The following is a 20,505-nucleotide window of genomic DNA, read 5'->3' as shown; positions in this document are numbered from 1 at the left end:
CCTAAAACAGAGAGTCGGCACTCATGATTTACTTTCCCCGGCCACACAAAATGATGCGGCGGGCCAGATTTGGCCCCCGGGCCGCCACTTTGACACAGGTGATTTAAGAGAACACATTTATCACAACTTTATTTTTCTCTCCCCAAATACTCCTCAAAATTCATTTTTTTGATTCTATAAAGGTTTAATCATTCAACGAGAGACTTTTTTTTCTCCACACAGAGAATTACAGCGAGAGTCACAGTAAGAATAAGCTGAAGTCCCAACATGCTAAGCTCCAGCGCTTCAATCTATAAAGACATTTTGAGAAGAGATGTCAAAGCACACCAAACATTTATTTCATTTCAGCATCAGCTCACCTTAAAAAATTCAGTATCTTCACAACACTCATTCCTGAAGTCTACAACTGTCAGCAAAACACCAACTAATCCAATAACAATACAGCCTCTGTTGATACCAAGGGACACCTGCAAAAAAAATATGGCCATCATATCCGTGAAATGATAGGAAATATATTAGCATGCAAAGTTATGAAGCTCACTGACAGGAAGCAATCTGGAATATTTCAATTGCATGAACGACACCACTCCTGCTACTATGAACTGAAAGGCAGTGAGATTTCAAATTATAATGAGGGGAATATGATTACAAATATTTAAAAATGGACATCTTACAAGCATCCCAGTGAAATGTGAAACTCTGAACAGCACAATAAGTGAATGTTTCATCTCCAGGCTTATGGCGAGAGTGAAGCCGATTCCAACACTGAGTAGTCCACTAACAACCTGGAGGCACTGCAACGAGATATATAAGAAATATATAAATATACATAGGTATATCAAAATTATTTTCATTAATACAAAACATCAGGGTAAAAAATAATATACCATGATCATGATGATTTTTTTTTAATTCAATGCACTCTTTTGTTTCAAGTGGGTCATGCTACTATTCATTGCAAAACTAGTTTTACCTTCCATTTAAGAGGAAGACCACAAGAACATATGAGCATTTCCTGACTGACATTGACACAGGCTTTGCCAGACGTCCATGAGCGAAACACCACAAACCAAATTTTTCTGTCTATCTGCCTTTGTATTAATACAATCGTTTTTGTCACAGGGTGATTGAAACATCACTCCCTATTTGAAGTACTTTAATTCATCCACACGTTCAAATATTTTTCCTAATTTATTTGTGAATATTTCATGACGTATGAGATTTATATCTGAGGTTTTCTGAAATCCCTCCAAAAATGGCTCCAAATATTATATTCTACAGAAATGCCCCAAGCTTTCGGCCGCAGATCCTGCCTTGATGAGTTTTGCATGACAATTTTTGAATATCTTAATTTGAGTTTATGTTCCTTTAATTGTCCTCCATCATATTTGCATCCTAACAACGGAACTTCAAACTTTGCCACTAAATGGCCACCTTCTTGGGGGGTAGAACGTCAAGCTATGACTGTAGAGCTTTTAAATAAAGTAAAAAATAAAAAATAATTTTATATATATCTATATATATATATATATATATATATATATATATATATATATATATATATACATATATACATATAAATATACACACACACATATATATACGTATATATATATGTGTGTATATATATACGTATATATATATGTGTGTGTGTGTGTATATATATATATATATATATATATATATATATATATATATATACAGAAAACAAAGACAAATGTAATTCCTATCTTACGCAAACATACACCCATGAAGAACATATTACAATAAATATTAAGAATTGTAAAATTCAAAGTATGTAAGTATGTTTCAATCATACAAACGCTTCAAGGACAATAGATTTTTCTTAAAATAATAGATGAATCGAATAGATGTGGTACATGCTGGTAGGCTTACCCCCAAAAGAGCAACTAGAATGTGGTCTCGCACAGTTTGGCTGTCATCCTCCAGCACCCTCGTGCCACTGTATTGTACCACCTGAGGACTTTTGTGGTCATCGCACGGTTCTTGCTCGTCTTGGATGACCATTTGCATATGTGAGCAAGCCATTCGTCACAAAACTGTTAATTAAAAATACAAATTATATGCGCGAGCATAGCTATTTTCATATGATTTGCATTAATAAATTGTTTTGTGGCTGATTATTCCACTAATAACTAGCTGTTGCACCAGATGAGGAAAATATTATATAAAATAAAAGTGAAGCCTAAATAACTTTAAAAAACGAAAACCTGTAATAAGTTAGGTATAAAAAGTTATACAATGTACGTTTTTATTACACAAAACTCAGCTGATGTAAATTGGGCTTGCTAGCCGTTTTGAAAGTGAGAGTGCATTGGCCTACTGAATATTGGATATACATTTTGAAAAAAAATAAAAATGAAAAAATACATATATATATATATATATATATATATATATATATATATATATATATATATATATATATATATATATATATATATATATGTGTGAATAATTTTACATTACATTAGTTTTTCACAGAATACACACCACCGTTTCATTTAAAAAAAATAGGAAACCAATGACTGTCACTATGCAACATATTCAATTGTTGTAAATATCGGAGGTTTTATTTGCAATACTCCCATAAATTCTGTTGTAACATAGAAGCATGGGAGTGGTTGAATAGATATTATATTTGCAATTGTATTACACTTGGCAAAACGCTGTATTGTGTTGTTTACTTTAATTATAACATTTAAATTTATACAGTCACACACGGTGCATACAATAATTTCTTTGTGTTATTTATAAGCGTATTTGATATAGTATATTTATAAAATTATTGACAATGTATCAACCAATACAGCCTAAATATTAGTTACATGGTAAATACAGTACATGACAATTAAATACAAAGGATGGGTACCCTTGTGATAATTATTTTTTTAGTCACATTTCCATTTTTATTTTTTCCGTTGAGATTGAATAGCTGTCTGTAATAGTCAATTATCTATATTGAGCAGACATTGACATTTTTAACATTATGCGTCCCATTATCAGAAAAGCAAGTTTTAACTTAAATTGGTGAAAAGAATGATGTTGAAACAACATGATTTAAAGGCTTCAAAGACTTAATGTTGAAAAAAAAAGATCTCAAATTATGTTTCTCACCGTTTCAGAATGTGCTCGTCCCTCAAACAAGTGGCTTTCTTAGTAAGTACAATTTTTGTCAAGACGACGTAACAGAAAGAAACACTTCTCACTTCCTCACTCAGCCAACACTTGTAAGATCATCCTGGTTGCATTTTAAGGTATGTACTGATAAACATTGCTTCAAAACAGGTGAGTTTTGAATAGAAACTTTAATTTGTCTTTTGAAATCTTTCAACTGGCTGTATTTGTTGTGTTAGTATACAAGAAACAGAATTTGCTTAACTCATTGAATGCACATAAGGGGGAAGGAAGTACCGTATCGTGCTTATATATGGATTGGTTTTAACTTCCATCCTTGGTGTTCCAGAAGGACGATGAGGAAGATATTTGTTTGTGACGACTCCATGGTTATCAATATTTCTATTGGGAAGGACAGTGAAGGACTCGGGCCGATGTTGCCAAAAGAGTTTAATTGTGTTTTCAGAGACTCATTCAAGGTTTTTGTTTCCAATGGCCACCCAAAACCTTTCGGGGTAAGCATACATCTTCTAAAGTATAAAAAGTAGTGATAATTGCTCTCATTATTTTAAAAAATGTGTTTATTTACAACTTTAAGAGCTCATTTTAAGGCAGTGGTGTCCAAATTGTCAAGAGTAGGAAGTTGTTATTATCCCAGTAATGTAAATGTCACATTTTAAAGGTGTATTTATTTGTCTTAAGTGATTGCACACTGGTTGAAATCTATCGATTCTTTGAAATTTATAGGCAGCACAATTCCTTGCTGGAGTGTTGATTGTCATTCTCATCCTATTCTATCCGCTCAACATTTTCTATCACCTATACGATAAGTTGCTCTTCATCTTACCCAACATTTTGGTAAATATCATCTCAGACTCATACCATTGTCACGCCAAATGATGTGTGCTCATTTATGGTCTCTTATGTTATTATTATTTTTTAATCAATGTTAGTTTTTGCTCGGCGGAATACTGACCTATGCAGCAGGACATATTCGCAACATTCGTGTGGTAAGTCTACGTTACCATTTTTTTAAATGTGTACGTATTTTATATATGATACTTATGATACTTTGGTCTGAAAAAATAATTGTAACACAATCACTTGAGCTATCTAAAGCAGGTTTTTTTTTTTATGTGTATTATATATATATATATATATATATATATATATATATATATATATATATATATATATATATATATATATATAAAATACACATTAAAAAAAACCTGGTTTAGATAGCTCAAGTGATTGTGTTACATTTATTTTTTCAGACCAAAGTATCATTATGTCTGAACATGAGCAGTTTCCTGTGGTCCACTTTGGGACTTTGTTTCACCATACTCAGCCACAACCAATCATCAGAGTCTAAGGTGAATTCAGTATTTGAAACCTCCACTTTTGCAAGACTCAAAATGAACATACATTGCTTCTTTTTCCCTCCAGTTGCAAAAAGGAATGCAAGTGACAATTACGTGCCTGTTTGCAGCAGAAAGCTTGATGGCCTTATTTCTAATCGTGTGGCAGAGTAAAGCTGTGTGCAGACAACATTTCAATACTCTGGTATGTTGAATCGTCTGTTATCCTTGAAAACTCCAAACCAATAAAATTAATGAAAACCATTTTTCTCTGCAGCCTCTCATTCAGCTGAAACTAGAGGACTAAACAGGCAGATGCAAATGGACAAACAGACGATATGCACTGTCAGATATTTTTTTTCTTAGGCACATCATTGTCATCCACGTTCAAATAAATGTACGTGTTAATGTATCAGCCACACCATGATCTTGGTTTTGTTATATAGTTTAATAATTTCTTGAAAATGTTTATATCTTCCCACTCATCACTTGTATATGAGCATATTTTGTTTGAAAACACAATTTCATTGCACTTCACTATGTTTGAACTCAGACTAATTATTCATTCATTTCCCATGGCACTAAACATGGCTTTAATTCATCGTATTCCAAATTTTCCTTCTAATAAATCTGTGTTGTGGACGTCGAATCTCAATTATGATTTTATGAAGTGCTTTGAATTAGTAACTTATGTTGAAATGTGGCTTGCCAAAGTTTAGCAAACGTACCACTAGACACTGACCAAACAATGTCTTATTAGTGCACATTCTGATTTTTTTCTTATACCAACTACTGGGAGGATGGTGAGAGAGAAAAGTGAAGAGTCAGCAATTATTGATATTCTTTAAGAAATGTTATGGCCCAAAACATTCTGTAGCCTATAATTGTATATCTCATCTCATCTCATTTTTTTAACCGCTTTATCCTCATTAGGGTCGCAGGGGGTGCTGGAGCCTATCCCAGCTGATTCCAGGCCAGAGGCGGGGGACACCCTGAATCAGTGGCCAGCCGATCGCAGGGCACAAGGAGACAGACAACCATGCACACACACACCCATACCTAGGGGCAATTTAGTGTGTCCATTCAGCCTACCATGCATGTTTTAGGAATGTGGGGGGAAAACGGAGTACCCGGAGGAAACCCACGGAGGCCCGGGGAGAACATGCAAACTCCACACAGGTGGACGTGACCTGGATTTGAACCCAGAACCCCATTGCTATGAGGCCGACGCGCTAATCACTCTGCCGCCAGGAACATATCCGAAACTCGAAATTCTCAAATTTGGTGCATAAATTTGTCCTGCGAAAAAATAAACGACCAGCAGAGGGCAACAAACACCACGAACCCTGTGTTGTTGCTTTCCGTGATTTGTTTTATTTAATTATTCGTTTGGACCTTGTCATTGTACTCCTACTCGAGTTTTATGTAATCCAGTAAATTCGGAATATTAACTCGTGTTTGTGTTTTTTATTAGAGGTCAAGTCAAAAACAATGATTCGAACACGTGACGGAGAGCTCTTCCGCGATGACACACCCGTTTGAGTTTCCACCAATCAAAACCCCTTCCACCTCTCTGTTGCCATTATTTCCACAGCGTTTCATTTCCAAGACGTCACGCCTCACGCTGCCTTTTTACACCAGAAATGTGCCTATATTGCGGCGGTTACGTTTGCGTTCGTGTGGTTGCCTCGCCGCCCTTGGTTACGTTTGGGTGAGGGCGGTCGGCTAGCTGCTATGGAGTCGGTGTACAGCCGGGACTCCCTTACACTGAGCAAGGATGACGTGAACTATAGAATGCATTTCCGAATGATAAACGAGCAGCAGGTCGAGGACATAACCATAGATTTCTTCTACCGGCCCCACACCATCACGCTGTTGACAGGCACGGTGGTCTGTTTGATGTACTTCGCCTTCGCGAGGTAAGGCGGCTGAACAGACTAGCTTGGGTAGCTAGCAGGTGGCTAACAGGGGCTGTGATGCTCTTATCTTTGGCGATGTGAGTGGGACGCCAGCTGCCTGTGATCTATTACTACACAAACTCCACTAAATACATGACATTAAACGAGTGGGATCATACACGACGTTGCTTTGAAGATCATGAATCAGTTAAGTGTAGTATTGAAAAGATGGAATGTCAAATACAGTGTTCCCCCGCTACAACGTGGGAAGGCAGTGGTTTGTTAATTTACATAGATGGCCCGGTGGAAGAGCTCAAAAACTGTTCTATTTGGAATATGACACAAACTAAAATGGCTGGACCTCGGTTATTTGAAGACGGATCAGAGTTAAGTAGTTTGATTTAGTTGTTATTGTTGTTTTAGGTCTTATTAATTAGATTATTTCATTGCGGAATTAAAATATCCACTTCTGCTATTTGTGGTCAGATTACAATCACTTTCATTTGGAAGCTATAATCTAGGGATTTTTACGGTTTGATCCTTAATGCTAGAACTTTGTTGTTTTGGGAATGTTTAATTACATTTATCAGTTGCGTACTTCTTGTTGCCTGTAGGCACCTAGTTAGGCAATCAGGTCATGCAGGCTCCTCGATCGTGATTTTCATGCCGCAGAATGAATTGCATGATTAGTTAAATGAGTACACTAAAAGGAGTTAAAGATGGTTTATGAGACATTGCAGGTGTTTGCTGTGTCAAACAAGTGTGTGCTACAGCACATTACAGATTGAAGGCTGTGACAAGTGCCCTCTACTGGCTGACTCGTGACCTACAAGAAAATATAAGTCTACTATGAATTAATCAGCAGCTGGTATATAAAAATGCAAATGCTGTCTGAGGAGTAAATGAGTATTACTTCAAAGTTAGTGCAAAAGCGGGAGGAAAAAAACAAGAATAACAACTACTTGAGTGACGACTTGACAGGCCGACCTGTAAAAAATGTTGTCAACAGATGGCATGAAGCTAGTAAATACAGTACGGTAACACTTACTGACATTACAGTCAGTCATGTTTATAAGTTGCTTAAGTTTATCCAGCAAAAAATCATAAATACAGCAAACAAACATACAGTTCTAACAATTACAAATAGAATAATGCACACTTGGTTCATTCATCAGAAATGATTACATTTTTAATGTTTTTTTTTGTAATTGTAAGTTAAAAGGTTTTCCTTTTTTTTCCAGAGATGATGGAAATCCTGACAATAACCTTTGGGTGGGTTTAATTCTGGTGATCTCCTTCTTCCTTGTTATTAGTGTTTTGGCCTTTCCAAATGGTGAGTGTTATGATGCAATGTGTAAATATTTCTATACATAATTTATGCAACAATAATTATAAACGTCATTGCTGTTTGGTGAAATTTTTGTGCCTCTTTTAATACATATATTTTACATCATTCAATCTCTCTAGGTCCTTTCACCAGACCTCATCCAGCAATATGGAGAATAGTCTTTGGTGAGTAATATGAATGAATGACAACAAAGCTTATTGGAAACATACTGTAGTGCAGACTTCTTATTTATGACAATTCTGTTCCAGGTCTGAGTGTGCTTTACTTCCTCTTCCTGGTATTCATCATCTTCCTGAACTGGCGCCAGGTTAAACAGTTAATGTACTGGCTGGATCCCAACCTGCGATATGCAAAACGAGAGGCTGACATAATGGTAAGTGATGAAGAGTAATGCGGACAAACTTCGAAATTATGACGGTGGCTGGATATATAGTAAGCAATAGAGATGCTTGTAAAATAGTCTTTAACAGATGAGTGTTTTTTTCTCCAATTAATAGCTACTTTTTGGATGATAAAAATGTGAACTTGAAACTAGTTATTTAATCTTCTCATTCCTACAGGGGAATTCGGTTTTTAAAATCAGGATCATTTTTTAAAGTACCGGTGTACAGATTGTACTACAACGATTTAATGATTTCTACCTTGTGTGTACTGCTCCCCTCTTAGGAGTATGCAGTCAACTGCCATGTCATCACCTGGGAGAGAATTCTCAGCCATTTTGACATCTTTGCATTCAGCCATTTCTGGGGTTGGGGCATGAAGGCCCTCCTTATTCGAAGTTACGGCCTTTGCTGGACCATCAGTATTACATGGGAGCTTACAGAGGTACTGTGTAGTGGCATCTTCTTCACAGGATTGTCATCCAATCTTACGTGTGTTTCCCGTAGCTCTTCTTCATGCATCTCCTCCCCAACTTTGCGGAGTGCTGGTGGGACCAGGTGATTCTGGACATCCTCTTGTGTAATGGCGGGGGGATCTGGATGGGCATGACGGTGTGCCGCTTTCTGGAGATGAGGACGTACCACTGGGCTAGTATCAAGTATGTGCCAGTAATGAACAGAATAATGTTGTTTTACACGTTGTAGTATTCCTTGTCATAAAATGTGTTCTAAACTGGGGTTCACGGTACGCCTTCTAGTTCTGAGATGGTTTCTTTCCTTTGTGGAGTTTAGGTATATGTTCTCCCTGTACATGCATGCGTTATCGCTGGGTATTCCGATTTCCTCGCACATCCTAGAAACCTGTATGGTAGAAAAATAACTTCTACTTGAGTGGCAAATTGACAACAATTTAGTCTGTAAAAACACACCTTGATGGTAATAAACCTCCAGTCCATTTTCACTAAGAGGTCTGGCAGAGATCATACACTCCTAGTAAATATGGATTGGACATTTATCAAGGTAATACAAATGCTAATAATTGGTTCAAGTCAATCCTTTACCAAAACCATGTTTTTGTATTTTTAATTAAAGTAAGAATAACCATAATATTTTCTACAGAAACATACAATACTAATAATTGATTAGAATGTAAAAAAGTAAAGACTTTTTTGCCCCTTCTGCCTTCAGTTCAATGGGCATTGTGCTCCTCCTCTTGCTGTTTGTTCATTGGCCACCAGGGGCCAGTATGAGTACAGACACTTCGCCAAACCTTGCCTAAGACAATGTCATTCCACATTAGTATACTGTAAAGTGAGAAGATGACACGAAAAACAGGTTTTGAATACTTAAGAGGCATGGCAACTATTGTCCAAAACAGCTTGACAGTTTAGAGATTTCAGTGTGTACTACCCAATACTACACTACACCTGATCTTGATCCTCTCCCCTTGTACCTATCACAGAGACATTCACACCACCACAGGGAAGATCAAACGAGCAGTTTTGCAGTTCACACCAGCAAGTTGGACCTACGTGCGCTGGCTAGATCCTAAATCCTCTCTGCAGCGAGTGATGGGCGTCTATCTCTTCATGATCATCTGGCAGGTGGGTCAGCGACAGATAGTCGGGGATCGTCCTGGGGGTCCATCACTCTAAATCTGGGCTAATCTAATTGCATTGAAATCTTTAACTCGTCTCACAATGATCCATTTAATGCTCGGATATCCTGCTGTCTGCGCATTAACAGCTAATCCCACAAAGACGCAAAACCAGGCCGGATTACATGGGTACAATTAATTAAAGAAGGGTTCGATATTGAGTAAGCGCCATTGTTTTTAATCACACTCAGGCTGCGTTGTCACTAGCATTTGTGCGCCATGGCAACACTGGGGGTTTCCCCTGTCATTCTGCATGTTGAAACAGTATTTTCATGCACATGGGTGAGCAGCATCTCTTCTGTCTTTAGCCTCCTCCACACAGTAATTGCCAAACTTGAAGAATGAAGCAATTGCATCAGACTCAGCATGGGTACAGTTGAGCTGGTTCACTCACACAGGCTCCGGGCCAAATGAGAGAATAGCACTGCGGCAGGCCTCCACTCTCATTATGCGTTGTGGGAATGAGAGGAACTCGCACAATGCAACACCCTGCTCTGTTTTTATCCTTCTGATCAATTCAATTGTCACAATAACACATATTTGTCAAAGCGTCTGAAGTAAAGATTGGTAAACTATAGATGAATGAATACATGATAACTCAAATTGCAGATATTATATACTAGGTTTAATTATCAAAAACATCTGCTCAAAGGGTTATTTTATGCATCTAAATGTTTTAGATGGTTGAGTTCATCTCGGTAAAAATGGGAGTTAAAACAAGTGTTTCATTTATATTTGTGTTTATATTTTTGTTCAGTGTATTTGCACCAACATCCTTGGTGGCGCCAAGTGGTACCAATATGTTTAATACATTATACTGTATGTACCAATATATTGATTTACAATGAAATTGTATAATTTCTCACTGCACACAATTATTGCGGATCACCAATACTAACAATGACGCAGTATTGAAAGTTTGACCTGTTGTGGTGCGTTGTTGTTTTAACAATTATTTTTCTGCATCTTTCCAGCTGACAGAGTTAAACACATTTTTCCTCAAGCACATATTTGTCTTTCCGGCCAGTCACCCCCTCAGCTGGTGTCGGATCCTGTTTGTCGGCATCATCACAGCACCAACAGTCAGGTGAGACGCTTTCTGTCTACATTAGAAAATTCGCGTATGTATGATTATAATATATCAATTTCTTCATGCTCCTCACTGGCCTGTTTGCTTTCTTTTTTTCAGGCAGTATTATGCCTACCTCACAGATACCCAGTGCAAAAGAGTTGGGACCCAGTGTTGGGTGTTTGGGTAAGTAAGCGCTGTGCCACAAAGGTTCTTTCATTCTTTTGAACAAATGTTAAATGTCGTTGAGCCCTGCCACAGACTTATTTTAGCCAATAAATATGGCAATAATAACCATGATGAATTGATACTGCAAAATGTGCATACATGGAGCCAAGCTTGTTTACCCATATGACTACCACTGAAAAAGCATTAGTCTGGTCCACACAGCAGATTGTTTGTGTATATTTTAAGTCGACTGCAGGTGGTTGAAGGCTTGACTTGGTTGTTTCTCTCACCTTGCCCAGGGCGATAGCCTTTCTGGAGGCGCTGGCGTGTATCAAATTTGGACAAGACTTGTTCTCCAAAACACAGGTTCTCTATGTGATCCTCTGGCTTCTGTGTTTGGTAAGTAGTCTTTTTTTGGTATTTTAAGATAGGTTAGTTTTTTTGAGTTTTTTTTTTTTGGTGTGTCAATAGTAAATTTCACCAGCTTTATACTTTTACTCAAACCTGTTCTTGTATTCAACCTTTCAAGGCCTTCACTACATTCCTGTGTCTGTATGGAATGGTGTCATATGCCGAGACCTATGGTCCAAGAGAAAAGGTATGCAGATTATTTTTAAATCTGTTAATTATTTTATTTTTATTTTGTAAAGACGTGGTCAGTGGAAAGTCAAATGATTTATAAACAACATCCACTTTTGAGTGACATCCCCATGATTTGTAGGTCTGCTCTTATTGATTAAAGGGGCCCCAAAATGGTAGGAAACTTTATGGAATAAAGGGTCATAATAACTGGATTTCTTTTCCAACAAAAGTCCATGAGTGCAGTCACATTTGCAAAGAATTCTAAGTCATTCTGATTTCCCATCTCTTCTATACGAGAGAAACATTTATGCTTGCGGAAAGTATTTCCACACAAATGAATTTTACTGGCTTAAAAAAGTCAGTCTTTTAGCTTACTTTATTCATTTTACCAGTGAGTAGGTACATGGAATCAAAAGTTGTGAAGTGAAAATAGTCAAAGTTGCTTTGCAAGATTGTATCTTTTGGTTTCCTAAGCAAGTATTTGAAGGGGGGAATGTGGTTCCCGCTTGACATGTGCGTCTCTTGTTTCGATTCTCACAGCTCTTCTCAGAATGTGAGGACGCAAATTACTCTGAGTTTGCTGACGAGGCATCAGAAGAACCTCCAGGTACAGTGAAATGTTATATGTACAGGAAACGTCCACTCTTTGCGAGGAGCCCGTTGTAAAATCAGGGGTCATTGAACCACTCAGAAAAAAACTGCAAAAAGGGCGTTAATTAATTTCAAACTGTTTCGGCACGCGACAAACTTTGCACAAAAAGTGTGTGTGCAAAGGCACAAGCTTTTTTTGCTGTCTTGTGAAGCACAACCTCAAATTGTTGTTTCCAGTAAAATATAACCCCAATGAAGTGAGGATCTATTGTATTTTGAAGTGTTCGTGAACTGATACTGTAACCGATACTATGTTTTTATTCATTGCGAGGTCTATCTGTATTTCAGAAGAGCCTAGTGTGGATGGGGACTGCTCACAAATTCGACATAGAGGAAGGGGCTTGGAAAAGCTCAACTCCGTCACGGGTGCGGACAGCCAATAGGAAGCAGAAGGAGTTCCTAAACTCACACCAGAAAGGTCTGCTGGGGCCAGTAAAATATGACATGACTAGGTTGCCCTCAGGAGTCACCAACTGATCACTAACTGGATCATGCAGTGATGTTGGAGCGCTGCACCCATAGCTTACATAACACGGCTAACAGGTGTTCGTGCGCTTGTGTGAAAAGACGAGGTGACGGTGAAAAATAACTGCCAAGTGTAGATTTAATTGCATGCTTTGTGTTAGCTGATCATGTGTGCACGGAACTGCTATCATTTATTTGCACTCCAAACATTTCACTATACATTTTTAAGCTCTGTGTATGGCACACAGGTGTTCAAATATTTTATCAATAATAACTGCGTTACGTTGTCCATTTACTATGCTGCGCCGGGTACGTCAGCACTGTTGGTGAGTGACTTGAAGGCGCGGCTTCCCCACAATCCGGAACAAAATGAAAGCACACAGCTTACTGATGTTTGCCTTGAAGAACTGCACATTTGCCATGCCAAGTCTCATGGGATTTGTCAGCAATTTTTCTACATGTCCTTTCTTGGCTGCTATTTATTTTTTATTTTAATACCGTGAGGGTAGTTACGAAGGGCAAATATAGTTCATCAGGGTACACAATTACTGATGACATAGTTACACGTGCATGGCTGCAAATGTTAGAAAACAGCTCAGCAACGGCACACTGGCGGCTATTTTTTTTTCCTAATGTCATTGTAACTTTTGTATTCGCCTTATGTGCCTGTTTGCATGTTTTCTCTTTGTCCAAATTCTCTCTGCATTAATACGTTTGTCCTAAATTGCTTTATTCAGTCATTGGCTGCCATTGACAGCAATAGATGTCTATTCCTATCAACACTGGACTGCCAGCCCCTCAGAATTCAAATGGGTTGGACGCCTATCTCCGTCAATGGCATTGATTGACCTGCCGACCATCTTAGTTCAAACAGATTTGACGTCTATATTTGTCAATGGTAACCAAGGCGTAATTAAGTTGGCGCCATCTCATGCAGCACACATTCCATGTGCAATATCACGTCAAAATTGAAAAATTCGGAACTTAGTTTCCACATTTTTTAACTATCTCTTTAGCAACCACATGATTTGCACTCCCACATTGATCACTCAGCATGTCAAGTTCAAATTTGTTGTTAGTCTTGTAATTTTGGTTTTAGTATGCAAGCCTATTGGTCTCTGTTTGCCTGTCAAGGTCAGTTGTATTTTGTCTCAATGTTTTATGAGAGATCTTCCACAAAGCAACAATACAGATGGTGGTTTTACACTTACTGTATTTGTATTTTGGATGCTAATGCTTACTTTTTCTCTTTGTTGTGCATCTCTAAGGAATAATAATACCCTGACAAATCAGATTTTTGTATGTTTGAGACCACCTACTGGTCTGATACAAAGATTCTCTTATACATGAGTTTTCCTGGTTTGTATACGTAATTTGCCAAAATATTACATGGGAAATTACTTGTGCCGTTCTATATCACTGTGAAACAATACTGAACCACATTAAAAATATTTTACATGTTCCTTAAGGCTCTGTTTCCAATGCGATGACGTAACACAGAACAGAGAGCTGAGATTCAAACCCTTACCCTTAGAGTTGCGATGCATTGCTAACCAGCAGTTCATCGTGCTTCCTGCAAATAAGTGACCCTACATTAGGTTGTGTTCTTGACAAAAGGAAATTGCAAATGACCTTGGCCAACCTCCAAAGGGCTTCACTTGTATGAGATCCAATTTCACTGCACATCATGAAACTAAAATAGCTTCCTCATGTAAAGCTGCATCACGAATGCATTGCAAGGAAATGTGACTTTGCGGCGAAGGGCAAAGTCTTTGTGGGATTGGGAAGTGGGTTCACAGGGACGTGTTGGAATTTGGAGTCTCAAAGGCGTGGTGAGTATGTTGCATGCTAAATCAAGAAACAGCGTGTGATTTAAGAGAAAACATCTTCAGATTCCACACCGGCGACAGAATTTGTTTGATATATCACTGGGGAAAACTGGCCTGGTCCAATCCTGAATCTTGCCTGTTCACTTTTTCAATATACTGTAGTCTTGATTTGTTGTAAATTGATTAAATTTAAATTATAGTGTTATTGGCCACAATAACGAGTTATTTCTGGTTTTATTTAAATTAGTACTTTGTTTTTACTACCAGAATTCATTCAAAATATTTTTTGCAAAATACAACTGGTAAAGTGTTTTTAAATAAAATGGTCACTTTGCCAACAGTAAAATTTGTCAGTTTACTGTAAATAATAGACAAGCCAGTGTACACATTTATTGAGAAATGTGCCATGTCATCTTAGCTGCTTATCCTAACAAGGGTGGTGGGGTGCTGGAGCTGATCCCAGCCAACTGAGCAGTAGCCAGGAACCCAGATAGGCACGGATATAACATGCAAACAAGAAGGCCGGAGCCAGGGATCGTTGTCATAGAGGCCACAATTTCAGATTGTCCTTTGTGCAATTTGCATGTTATCTCTGCTAATATGGGTATTTTCAACTCCAACATTCCAAAAACATGCAGATTAGGTTAAAGCATCAAAATTGCTCACAGTTGTCAATTGGGATCAGATTTAGCCTTATCAGATTCAGACAAGCACCCTTTCATGAGTGCGGTAAAGTTTCGCCATTATCTGGTGATTGAGTTTGTTTCCAGAAGAGGGCAGCAGAGAATGTCGTTTTGGTGCCAAAAATCACGTGATTTGGGCCTAGCGCACAGGGCGCAGCACAGCAATGAAAATGTAGCAATGCTCTTCCCACTTAAGCCATTCTACTTTTCCCCGCTTTTTAATAGGAATCACTCCAACCATTTTTTTCCTGCAGCTCAGATTAAGATCATCCGTTTGCAGCCATGGCACACAGTTGCTCGAGGGGTGGCGACCCACGGCAAACCGAGGGCACGTTGCGAGAGATACAGGTCAACTTGCTCGAGTGTAAAGTCTGTTTTGAGAAGTTCAACGCTCAGAAGGCCGAGCGCAGGCCGCAGAACCTGTCGTGCGGTCACGTCCTGTGCGTGGAATGCATCAGGGCTCTGTCCCACCCTCTCCTGAAGAAGCTGGAGTGCCCCTTCTGTCGACAGCTGTGCCCCATTGACGCCACTTCTCAATGCCGGGTTCTATGTGACCTGCAGGAGCTGCTCTTGTTTAGTCCTGCCACGTCGTACCAGGAGAAACAGGTAGAAGAATCGGCCTCAGCAGGGCGTGGCAAGAACTTCCATCTCTGTTTGACTTTTGGTGGCTGGGGGACCCTAATCAACCCTACGGGATTGGCCGTAATGCCATTTTCTGGGACCGTATTTGTAGTTCACGACAGCGAGAAAAGGGTGGTGGTATTTACTCCTCAAGGGAAGAAGCTAAACACTTTTGGGCAAAGAGGACATGCCAGCGAAGAGGTGTGCTACCCGGTGGATGTGGCGGTGACCCACTGCGGTCATGTCGTCGTGACCGACGCTGGAGATAAAGCCATCAAGGTGTTCACGTCCAGGGGAACCCACGTGATCTCGGTCAAGGCCGGCTTCTCTCTGCCTTGGGGAGTGGACACGGACAGCGCCGGCCACATCCTCGTGTCAGATGTGAATGCGGGAACACTGTCTCGTATCAAGGTGGACTACAGACAGGGTGTCACTCTAGAGGAAAGAACGATGGTGTCACATTTGGAGCGCCCAAAAACGGTGGCTTGCTGCCGGGCGAACGGTCAGACGGCGGTGATGGAACATGTGCATTCACCAAGAGAGCAGAGTTTCTCCAGATTGACAGTGTTCTCACCAGATTTCCATGTTCTCTATCAGGCAGACACTTTAAGCGTGAACCTGAAAGCTTCGGTCAAGATCGTCATGTCTTCTGTGACATTTGATAAGAACGGACAGCTAATTGTGCTCGACTCCCTACAGGGGATGATTTGGAGTTTTGAGAATGGACATGGTGCTCCGGTTCTCACTCCTCTTGTGGCAGAGCATCTTATTAGACCTGTTGGACTAGTGATGGTTAACAACACTCTCATGGTTGTGGACGGTGGAGACCACACAGTCAAGATGTACTCTTGAATAGTTTGACTGGATAGCGAAATTGCTGTATGCAGGGTCTAAATTTGTCCAGCAATCAATACATTTCTCCTCATAATTGACATGACAAAATGAGATTAAACCCCTAATCTTTGTCTTCTACTCAAAACTGTGCTAATGACAAATTCAAAACCATGCAATGGTGCAGAACCAATATTAATCAAAAGACGTTTGTCTCAAAAAGAAAATTGTCAAATGCATAAATATTTAAAAAAAGTTGTTTGTGTGTGTGGTTTTTTTCTCTTTATTGACATGTAGTTGAATCGCACAGCAGCAATATCAACAGCAACATCATGATGAACTAAATATATAGCGAAAAGAGCGATAAATTAAAGCACAATATCGATATTCTGTCCAACCCTCAGTATTTACAACATTACCTACCTGGGATTACTCAAGACACTTCAAAGGTCAAGAAAGGTCACTGGTAAACCTATGATTTGTTTACCTTAACTAATGGAAATTTAAATATCTGTTCTGAGTTGTGAACATTATTTTAAAAAGCCATAACTTTCCATTTATTTGAAGTGTTTTATGAATAATATACTGTCAGTGTAAATTAGAGTGTTGCCACATCTCAGCTTTTGAATGTGCAGCTTTTAAGCATACAATATATAAATAAAACACATTTGAATCTATATATATATGCATTTGTTGTGGTTTAGGACAATAGTTTTGTAGCCTTTGTCACTTTTTCTTTCCACAAGGTCTACCCATCCACATTTTAGGTTTGCTGTCCTCTTTGCCTGATCGACCACCACCCTCAAACTCCTGTGCGATGGAATTTGCAGAATAATCTTTTGCGTTTTGAAGAATATGCAGTGTTGGAAATGAGTGGATATATTTTTGGTGTTTTTATTTGGGTTGCACTAAACTGATGTCATTTGTATCGACAAGTAGCAATAAATAACCCGCTGATACTGTGCAAAATGTACTTTTCGAGATCAATTTTCCAACCACTGGTTTCTATTCTCACGATGGCCGTCCGCTACCTAACGTGGGGGATTTGTTAAATTCGCTGTATGATTGGACGTTTAGCATCGTCAATTGCAGACAAAGAGTTATAAGCATCCGGGGACCGAGTGGTTAGTGCGTCAGCCTCACATTTGTGGGGTCGTGGGTTCAATCCCAAGTCAGTCATCACTGTGTGGAGTTTGCCGGCCTGGCGTGGCTTTTCTCTGGGTACTCCGGTTTCCTCCAGTGTGCAGTGTAGGCTGGTTGAACATTTTAAATCGGCCCTTGGTATGAGTGTGACCGTGAATGGTTGTCCGTCTTCTTGTGCCCTTCGATTGGCTGGGCACCCATTCAGGGTGTCCCCTGCCTGGTTCCCGTAGTAGCTGGGATAGGCTCCAGCCCCCCCTGCGACCCTTGTGAGGATAAGTCACATGTGTCAAAGTGGCAGCCCGGGGGCCAAATCTGGCCCGCCGCATCATTTTGTGTGGCTCGGGAAAGTAAATCATGAGTGCCGACTTTCTGTTTTAGGATCAAATTAAAATGAAGAGTATATATGTATATTACATTTCCTGATTTTCCCCCTTTTAAATCAATAATTGTAATTTTTTAATCAATTTTTTTCTGTGTTTTTAGTTCAAAAATCATCTTGTAAAATCTAAAAATATATATGTATAAAAAAAGCTAAAATAAACATTGTTTTAGATCTATAAAAAACGGAATATTCAGGGCTTTTAATCCAGTTCTTTTAATCCATTTATTAAAAAAATCTAAATATTATATCTAAAATGAAATCGAGTTGACGTTAACGCGGCCCGCGAACCAACCCGGTCTGACACCCTTCGGACAAGTAGTTCAGAAAACGAATGAACAAATGAGTTAAGCAGTATCCAATCAAGCCCTGATTATACATTTCCATGAGTAAACTGTAATCTATCATGCTGATTATCATCATCATTATTATTAAGCATGGTGTCTGCACAGTATCGGGCGATTCCATACAGAAATCTTATGGGGGAACCCAAAATAATTGTATTGTGCAACACTAGTATTAATTAGAAAAAAATATGTACGTGTATTAATGAAATTCCAGAGTTGCGTGTACGTATATTAACGCGTACCATCACATGACTGGTGTTCCGTCTCCATCCAATGAGCGGTGGTCTCCGTGTTAAACGTCTTCCCCCCCCCCCCCCCCCCCCCAAAAAAAAAAGGTTTGTCCCTCTTGGGTGCTGTGGTGCAGCCTTCACAGCCTGCCAGAGGAGAGCAGAGAAGAGCAGTGCAAAACACTCGAGCTCCCCGGCGGTCCGTGGAGGAAGATGGCGGTGGGGATGCTGGCTGGAAGAGGAGTCGAATTTTGGATTTGCACGTAAAAACCACAGCCCGCTGGATACAGAAGACAACCATGGAAGCTTTCCCCAATTTCCTTGTGGACACGCGGACGCTTTCGCCGCTGTTTTAGCCACAATTTGTCGCCTTTAGCCTCGGCACGATTGGTTTGTTGTCCGGAGACTTTCCCCCGCAAGACAGACGAAAAGTCGACCAAAAATGTCGGATACAAAGGTCAAAGTTGCAGTAAGAGTTCGGCCCATGAACCGGAGAGGTAGGTTTTCTCAAAAGTTGTTTATGTGTGCGGTTCAATCCGCCAACTTTTCATCGCATCGTTTCCACTTGTGAAGTTTTAACGGAATCAAAGTCGCATTGACACCGACGCCGTCTGCTTTGTTTTGCAAAACAAACGTCTTGGGGCAGAAATTGAACTGAATACAAAATGCGTGGTGGATATGGAGGACAACCAGACCGTTCTTCACCCACCACCCTCCAATGCAAAAGGAGACAACAGGTAAAAAAAAGAGAGAAAAAAAAGACATAAAACTCGCACTATTACTGTCTATTGTTTACATTTAGAAATCTGGCATCACTTCATTTGGATTTTCTCTTCATTGTTTGGCCCTTCCTGCAAAATGTTTACCTAAATAGTTTTCTTTTCTGTGCTTAGTGGGTGTCACAAAGTATTTGGGACCCCCAAGGGGGGCTCCGGAGGTGTTATGTAAACGTCTGACCCCAAGTGCAAGTGCACAAATAATTTTAGCACAGCTTTATTGTTGTGCAGTATGCCAAAGAATAACATTCTCAAGGTACTCGTGTGTTGCCATAACAGCAGGACAAAACATACCGGGACTAGTGATTAGTATGTCTACCCCAAAGTTATGGGGTTCATGGTTTGATTTCTGGTCTGTGTTGCATAACATACTCGTAAACTGAAATATAAAGTAAATGTCACGTTAGATTTCAGAAAAACACCAACTTTCATCCCTGGAATCACAAAGTTGTACAGTATTTTGAATAAAGAGAGCTGTTTCTCTAGGACTAGGTGGTTTGGGGCGCACCTGCCTCACAATTTTAAGGTCCAGGGTTCAAATGTGGACTCTAATTTTCCTATGTGGCGTTTACGTATAGTGCCCAAATTTGTGCCAAGGTAACTTTTTTTTCTCTCCAGCTTCCTCCATAATGGTTAATTCAAGGTTCAAAATGATTAATATATGTATGAATGTGAGTGTGGATGGTTGCCGTCTATAAGGTGGCCAGGCCATTGTGGATAAAATAATCCTATTTTTAGAAATAATAATAAAAAACAAACATATGCTCACTGCATAATGACCTAGTTAGTGTGCACATACATATCTGGACATTTTGGATCATGTAACATTTAATAAACAAGTTTGGCCTATGCGACTCAAAATGCAATGTCTAGATATGTGGATGCCAAGTCTAATTATTACTAAAATAACATAATTGTTAATCATTATTGTATTTTTTACGGCTAATTATTT

The 20,505-nt window shown here is 39.2% G+C and overlaps 4 protein-coding genes across 9 annotated transcripts in view; all 4 read left to right on the top strand.

Moving 5' to 3' along the window:
• The first annotated feature begins 3,149 nt into the window (after positions 1-3,149).
• On the top strand, positions 3,150-5,042 carry LOC144073560 (uncharacterized). 2 transcript variants are annotated; one of them, XM_077599496.1, is made up of 7 exons: positions 3,232-3,278; positions 3,488-3,653; positions 3,886-3,996; positions 4,092-4,148; positions 4,416-4,514; positions 4,588-4,704; positions 4,777-5,042. In XM_077599496.1, the coding sequence occupies exons 2-7, from the start codon at positions 3,495-3,497 to the stop codon at positions 4,804-4,806; spliced, it is 573 nt and encodes a 190-aa protein (XP_077455622.1). In that variant the 5' UTR covers positions 3,232-3,278; positions 3,488-3,494; the 3' UTR covers positions 4,807-5,042. The 2 variants fall into 2 exon arrangements, with proteins under 2 accessions (XP_077455621.1, XP_077455622.1); XM_077599495.1 differs by having other exon boundaries at positions 3,150-3,653.
• A 1,012-nt stretch (positions 5,043-6,054) lies between these two features.
• Positions 6,055-14,180, top strand: ptdss1a (phosphatidylserine synthase 1a). Its single transcript, XM_077599465.1, has 13 exons — positions 6,055-6,418; positions 7,639-7,730; positions 7,865-7,909; positions 7,994-8,118; positions 8,412-8,570; positions 8,633-8,784; positions 9,588-9,729; positions 10,757-10,869; positions 10,972-11,037; positions 11,319-11,418; positions 11,549-11,617; positions 12,142-12,208; positions 12,541-14,180. The coding sequence occupies exons 1-13, from the start codon at positions 6,234-6,236 to the stop codon at positions 12,633-12,635; spliced, it is 1,410 nt and encodes a 469-aa protein (XP_077455591.1). The 5' UTR covers positions 6,055-6,233; the 3' UTR covers positions 12,636-14,180.
• A 1,169-nt stretch (positions 14,181-15,349) lies between these two features.
• Positions 15,350-16,846, top strand: LOC144073385 (E3 ubiquitin-protein ligase NHLRC1-like). The gene has a single exon (XM_077599149.1). It carries the CDS (start codon positions 15,512-15,514, stop codon positions 16,700-16,702), a length of 1,191 nt encoding a protein of 396 aa, XP_077455275.1. The 5' UTR covers positions 15,350-15,511; the 3' UTR covers positions 16,703-16,846.
• Positions 16,847-18,928: 2,082 nt separating this feature from the next.
• kif13a (kinesin family member 13A) overlaps positions 18,929-20,505 on the top strand; it is a 40,849-nt gene continuing 39,272 nt past the window's right edge. For all 5 annotated transcript variants that reach the window (XM_077598779.1, XM_077598781.1, XM_077598780.1 and 2 more), the window contains exons 1-2: positions 18,929-19,274; positions 19,424-19,514. In XM_077598779.1, coding sequence (XP_077454905.1) covers positions 19,220-19,274; positions 19,424-19,514 — 146 coding nt within the window. In that variant the 5' untranslated portion in view covers positions 18,929-19,219. The remainder of the gene's footprint in view (positions 19,275-19,423; positions 19,515-20,505) is intronic.

Source organism: Stigmatopora argus, chromosome 4 (genome assembly GCF_051989625.1).
Source record: "Stigmatopora argus isolate UIUO_Sarg chromosome 4, RoL_Sarg_1.0, whole genome shotgun sequence".
In the NCBI taxonomy this organism is placed as follows: domain Eukaryota; kingdom Metazoa; phylum Chordata; class Actinopteri; order Syngnathiformes; family Syngnathidae; genus Stigmatopora; species Stigmatopora argus.
This window is presented reverse-complemented; position numbering and strand designations above follow the sequence as displayed.